The sequence below is a fragment of the Hemitrygon akajei genome, chromosome 2 (assembly GCF_048418815.1).
Source record: "Hemitrygon akajei chromosome 2, sHemAka1.3, whole genome shotgun sequence".
Taxonomy (NCBI): domain Eukaryota; kingdom Metazoa; phylum Chordata; class Chondrichthyes; order Myliobatiformes; family Dasyatidae; genus Hemitrygon; species Hemitrygon akajei.
Window position 1 is genome coordinate 189,481,288 of NC_133125.1, and position 6,752 is coordinate 189,488,039.

The following is a 6,752-nucleotide window of genomic DNA, read 5'->3' on the forward strand; positions in this document are numbered from 1 at the left end:
ACCACTGGGATCGGAGCTGGGTCTGTTGTTGTTTGTCATCTATATTAACAATCTGGATGATAATTGGTTTGAAGTTGCATCACAGGTAGATAAACTCCTAAAGAGAGCTTGTGACACATTGCCTTTCATAAATCAAAGCACTGAATGTGAAGTATTGCAGCCTCATAGTCCCTTACCCAACACCTACCATTCCTACCTCCTACTGACAATCCACAATCCTGATTGTTTCTTCATGCTCCTGTCCCACTGAACTTGTGACTGCTTTCCTCAACTCTGTTTTATCCCCCGGTTCAGTCCCTTCCTCCATACATCCGTGACTCTTCACACACTCTCAATCTTTTCAATGACTGTAAGTTCCCTGGACTTGATCTTGTCATTTTCATTATAGATGTCCAGACCCTATACACCTTCATCTCCCATTAGGAGGGCCTTAAAGTTCTCCACTTCTTTCTGGACAACAGTATCAAGCAGCTCCCCTCCACCACTACTCCCTGCCATCTGGTGGAATTTGTCCTCACCCTCAACAATTTCTCCTTCAGCTCCTCACACTTCGCCCAAACCAAAGGTGTAGCCAGCAATGCCTGCCATTTGTCGGCAGCGTGGAACAGTCCGTGTTCTAAGTAAACACCAGCATGGCTCTGCGACTCACTACTCTGCATAGATGACTGCATTGGCGATGTTTCCTACACCCATGCTGAGTTTGTCAACTTCATCAACTTTGTCTCCAAATCCCATCCTGTTATCAAATTTACTTAGTCCATTTGTTACACCTCTCTCACCTTTCTTGATCTCTCTATCTCTGGAGACAGTCTATATACTGATAGTTTTTTAAAACCCGCTGACTCTTAAATCTATCTGGTCTGTACCTCTTTCCACACTGTCACTTGTAAAAATGCTAGAGTGAATAAACTTTTATTGCAAAAATCAAAAAAAAGATGGAGGACTGGCTTTACGAAATGTTAGATTTTATTATTGGGCAATTAATATTTGTTATATTACTTTTTGGATTTATGATATAGACAACCGAGTTCACCCTTCATGGTTACAGCTGGAGGAAAATTCAGTAATGGGGTTTTTGTTAGCTTCTTTATTAGGAGCTCCCCTTCCGTTTTCGCTCTCCAGAATAGGTAGACAAGTTCTCAACCCTATTGTTAAACATACTTTGAAAATTTGGTTTCAGTTTTGTAGATTTTTTGAATTAAATGATTTTCTACTTTCTAGTAATATTTATTCTAATTTTTTTTTAAACCATCAACTTTGGATAAACTTTTTTAACATGGAAAATTAAGGGAATAAAAACTTTTTTAGATTTGTTTTTACAAGACTGTTTAATGTCCTTTTCACAGTTAATGGATTAATATGATATCTCTAATACACATTTTTTCGGATATTTACAGGTTAGGAATTTTTTACGTGATTTTTTTACCGAATTACCCCTCGGCCTGCTCTTTAAATTTGGCTTCTGCTATTTTTCAGTTTAAACCTTTTCAAAAATGATTAATAGCTATCATTTATAAACAGTTAATGAATGCTCGCATGTTGCCTAATGATAGGGTTCAACACATCTGGGAAGTAGAACTTCAACATTCACTTTCAGACAATCAATGGAGTAAAATTTATTATTTAGTCAATAATTCATCTATCTGCGCACGCCATAAATTGGAGCATATTTTTCCTAATATAAGCCCTATTTGTGACTGATATAATGCAGAAGTGGCTACTCTAACTCATATGTTTTGGTCATGTGTAAGTTTAAACAATTTTTGGAGGGATGTGTTTGGAATATTATCTAAAGTTGTAGATGTGGATTTTCCACTTAATTCACTTACAGCAATTTTTGGGATTATTCTAGAGGAAGCAAGCAAAATGTCTGCTTCCGCACAACATGTGATAGCTTTTTCAACTTTACTGGCTAGGAGAGCTATTTTGCTACACTAGAAAGAATCTAACCCACCTACTGTTTTTTTATTCCTCTCCTCCATTATGTCATGTCTAAGCTTGGAGAAAATTAGAAGCCGGATATTTGATACATCTTTTAATTTTGAACAAGTCTGGCGACCCTTTATTCAATATTTTCACCTGATTTAATTAATTAATTAATTACTTTTTCTTTATTCTCTTTGGGGAAAATCCTTATCCGTGAAGGTTCGGAGATGACTGGAAGGATGTTTTTTTTCTCTCTTTTTTAAAATTTTATCCTCAATCAGACTGCCCAATCTTTCTTTTTCTTTCTTTTTTTCTTTCTCTTTTTTTGTTTCAGTTTAGTTAGTGTTTTTTTGCTTTATCAAATAAAATTTCAAATTTTTTTTATGATTGCTATGAGGAGTCGTAGTTTTTTTAACCATTGTATATATAAAAGCGTAATATTTTACCTATTTGATTTTGACATTATATACTTTCTGTTTTTATTATTGCTGTTTGTATGTCTTTTATATTATCTGTTTGCTAAACTCCTCCTCTGATCTGTATATTCTTTATTTAAAAATCAATAAAAAGATTGAAAAATGAAATGAAATGAAAAAATGCTGATCTCTTCTCTCAGTTCCTCTGTCTCTGCTGCATCTGCTCTCAGGATGAGTCTGTGGCCTCCCCTATGCAATGTTGAGGCCACACTCAGATTGGAGGAGCAACATGTTATATTTCATCTGGTAGCCTCCAACCTGATGACATGATCAACGATTTCTCAAACTTCTGGTAATTCCCCTCCCCCTTCACCCATCTCCAATCCTGTTTCTCTTTCACACCTTCTCTTCTTACCTGTCCATCATCTCCCTCTGGTGCTCCTCCCCCTTCTACGGTCTCCTGTCCTCTCCTATCAGATTCTTCCTTCTCCAGCCCTTTATCTGTTCCACCAATCAACTTCCCAGCTCATTGCTTTACATCCTCTCCCAGTTTCACTGATCATCTGCCACCTTATACTCTTCCTTTCCTCACCCACTTTCGTAGTCTGAGTCCTTCCCCCTTTCTTTCCAGGCCTAATGAAAAGTCTTGGCCCAAGAATGTCGACTGTTGACTCTTTTCCATAGATGCTGCCTGGCCTGCTGAGTTCTCACAGCACTTTGTGTGTGATTCGCTGAATTCAGAAATTGTGATGTTATATTAAATTGGCCAGGGTGTTAGTGAGGCCTAATTCAGAGTACTGTCTGCTGTTCTGGTCACCTACATGAAAGATACCAATGAGGTTGAGTGAGCGCAGAGTCAGTTTACAAGATGTAGCTGGGACATGAGGACCCGAGTTACAGGGAAAGGCTGAATATGTTAAGACTTTTTATACCCTGGAGTGCAGAAGAATGAGGGGAGATTCGAGAGAGGCACATAGATACAATTAAGTTCAAGCAGGGTATTTCCATTGATGTGAATTAAAGGTCATGGGTTAAGGGAGAGATGTGAAATACTTCAAGGGGCCGGAGGAAGACCTTCTTCATTCAGAGTGTGGTGAGGGTGTGGAAAGAACTGCCTGTAGAAGTGGTGGATACTAGCCAATTACAGTACTTAAGAGACATTTACGAGATTACTGTATGAAGGGAGATAACAGTCTTGGATTGAATGAGTTTATAGTCGGTGGGCACAGGAGAGGTAGCACTACTCGACGATCGGGCAGCACGGTAGCGTCGCGCTATTTCAGCTCCGGCCCCCGGGGTTTCCTCTGGGTGCTCCGGTTTCCATTTCTAAAATGACTAAAAAGGCCATAATTCAGTGATTCCCAGCTCCCCCGAATCTCAGAAACTCATCTACCCCACCCACCCTCGACCATTGCCTTTAAAAAGTAGAAATGCTCGGATACGGGAAATCTGAAAAGAAGCAGAGGGTTCGGCCAAGTCTGTGGGGAAATGGGTGTTCATCATCAGCGCCACCGACTCGGAAAGCTACCCGCGCCCCAAGAAACCACCCTCGCTGATACACCGATCCCATTCCCCAGTGACATGTCTACAGTCTAACCGAAGAAAGAATTGGACAATGAGACCAACAGAAGGTTCTTAGCATTTACGGAGCATTTTATTGTTTATTTGAGCGAACCCGGCAATTGGGGTTAGGGAGCTGCGGATGAAAGGGACTCGATTCCGGGCGAGCTCACACCTCGAAGTCGCTGTTCAGCAGGGGCTTGAGTGAAGACAGCTTGTCATTCCAGCCGAGAGGGACATAGTTAGGCCATTGGTCGCCCTTGAAGGTGATAAGTCTCTCACCGGTCAGGTTCATGTCCTGATACAGGATCCACACGCCCTGCTTCACCTTGTGGGAAGAGACGAGATCGTTGAACCCGGCTCTTGTCAGATCGTTCACCGTTTCCTCAATGCTGCGGGAGCTGCCCTGGTAATCGACATGCTCGTACAGAATGATCTCCGGGTTCTTCAAATCCTCCTTCACCAGCCGCAAGGAGCGAATCTTCTGATCCAGCTCGCCCAGAGATTCGTGGTCTCCTTGTCCAAACACTTTGAACTTCCCTCGGAATTTTGCCTCCGTATACGCCACCCAGTGCTGGCCATGAACTTTGAGCGAGCGGGCAGCATCACTGAAGATCTCATCGGCAAGGTCGGATATATTGTCCGCAAATTCTTTGTGTGAGCCGTTAAAATCGAGTTCATCGTACAGAATAATTTTACTCATCTTGATAGAGAGGTGCGTGTGTTTCACAAGATCTCTCAAGCAATGGAGACCCTTGTGGGTTTCCTGGAAGGCAGCACAATTTATCTCTGACTCAGGGAGATGTTGTCAAACAGGAACATCCAATCATTATTTGCCACAAGCAGGCAGCGTTAGAGCCGCGACGGGAAACTACTCCAAACGATGCAATTAGAGGGAAAAAGCTTTGCAACAATACAATAGGGGAAGCTAATCCACGCATTTTTTTTAAAATGACAAAATCGAACCTGCCGCTATCTCTTCTACTGAAAGCTCGTTCCACACATCTACCACTCTGAGTAAAGAAATTCCCCATCGTTATACCACTAAACTTTTGCCCCTTAACTCTCAATTCAAGGAATTCCAATAGATTTGTCAGGCAAGATTTTCCCTTGAGGGAACCATGCTGAACACAGCTTACTTTATCGTGTGCTTCCAAGTACCCTGACAGCATATCTGTAATAATCGACGTCAACATCTTCCCAACCACTGAGGTCACACTAACTGGCATATAGTTTCCTTTCTTCTGCCTCTCTCCCTTCTGGAAAAGTGGAGTAGCATTTGCAATTCTCCAGTCTTTTGGAACTACTCCAGAATCTAGCGATTATGGAAAGATCATTACTGCTTCCTGCACAATCTCTTCAGCCACCTCTTTCAGATCTCTGGGGTGTACACCATCTCACTTGTCTATCTTCAGTCCTTTCAGTTCCCCAAGAAGCAACTCTCTAGTTATGGTAACTTCACTTCATGCCCCAACACCTGGAACTTCCACCATACTGCTGGTGTCTTCCACAGTGATAACTGATACAAAACACTTATTCAGTTCTTCTGCCATTTCATTGTCCCCCATTACTAACTCTCCAGCAATATTTTCAAGCAGTCTGAAATCCAGTCTCCTCTCTCTTTTACACTTCATGAATCTGAAGAAACTTTTGGTATCCTCTTTAATATTATTGGCTAGCTGATTTTTATATTCCATCTTTTCATTCTTAATGACTTGTTAGTTGCCTTCTGTTGGTTTTTCAAAGCTCCCCAATCTTCTAACTTTCCACTAATTTTTGCTCCATTCTATGCCCTCTCTTTGGCTTTTATGTTGGCTTTGACTTCTCTTGTTAGTCTTGATTGTGTCATCTTTCCTTTAGAATAATTCTTCCTCTTTGGCATGTATATATGCTCTTCCTCTGAATTGCTTCTCGAAATCCCTGCCATTGCTGCTCTGCTGTCATCTCAGCTCGTGTTCTTTTCTGATCAATTCTGACCAATTCCTCTCTCATGCTTCTGAAATTCCCTTTACTCCACTGTAATACTGATACACCTGACTCAAACTTCCTTATCAAAGTTCAGAGTGAATTCAATCCCTAAGGGTTCTTTTACTTTAAGCTCTCTAATCAATTCTGGTTCATTGCACAACACCCAATCCAGAATAGCTGATCCTCATGTGGGCTCAACTACAAGCTGTTCTAAAAACCCATCTTGTGGGCACTCTAGAAATTCCCCTCCTGTAATCCAACACTAACCTGATTTTCCCAATCTATCTGCACATTTTAAGTCCCCCACTATTGTAACATTGCCCTTCTGGCATGCATTTTCTATCTCCCATTGTAATTTGTATGCCACATCCTTGCTGCTCTTTGACAGTGTGTACACCACTCCTATCAGCATCTTTTGACCTTTCCAGTCCTTTGTTGCTTATCCACAATGATTCAGCACCTACCAGCTATATATCTCCTCTTCCTAATGATTTGATTTCATTTTTTACCAACAGAACAATGCTGTCCCCTCTGCCTTCCTGACTACCCTTTCAATTCATTGTGTATACCTGGACATGAAGCTCCCAGTTATAATCTTTCAGCCATGATTCAGTGATGCCAACAACATCATTCATGCCAATCTGCAACTGTGCTGCAAGTTCATCTACCTTATTCGGTATACTATGTACATTCAAATACAACACCTTCAGTCCTGTTTTCACCCTTTTCAATTTTGTCCACTTTTATGTTGCAACTGATTGTGTTGATTGCCATTTTGCCCTACCAGCAGCCTCTCCTGACTAAAAATCACAAAGAGGAGAGGGTCCCAGTACAGATCCCTGAGGCACACCACTGCTCACCATCTTCCATGCAGGATATGAC

At 41.3% G+C, this 6,752-nt stretch overlaps 1 protein-coding gene across 1 annotated transcript; it reads right to left on the bottom strand.

Annotated features, from left to right (window-relative positions):
* Positions 1-4,071: 4,071 nt before the first annotated feature.
* On the bottom strand, positions 4,072-4,605 carry LOC140721724 (epidermal differentiation-specific protein-like). Its single transcript, XM_073036518.1, has one exon. The coding sequence runs from the start codon at positions 4,603-4,605 to the stop codon at positions 4,072-4,074; it is 534 nt and encodes a 177-aa protein (XP_072892619.1).
* Between the last annotated feature and the right edge of the window lie 2,147 nt (positions 4,606-6,752).

Excerpts from the sequence above, each read along its gene's own strand:
- LOC140721724 (XM_073036518.1), bottom strand. The coding sequence starts at position 4,605 with ATGAGTAAAATTATTCTGTACGATGAACTCGATTTTAACGGCTCACAC.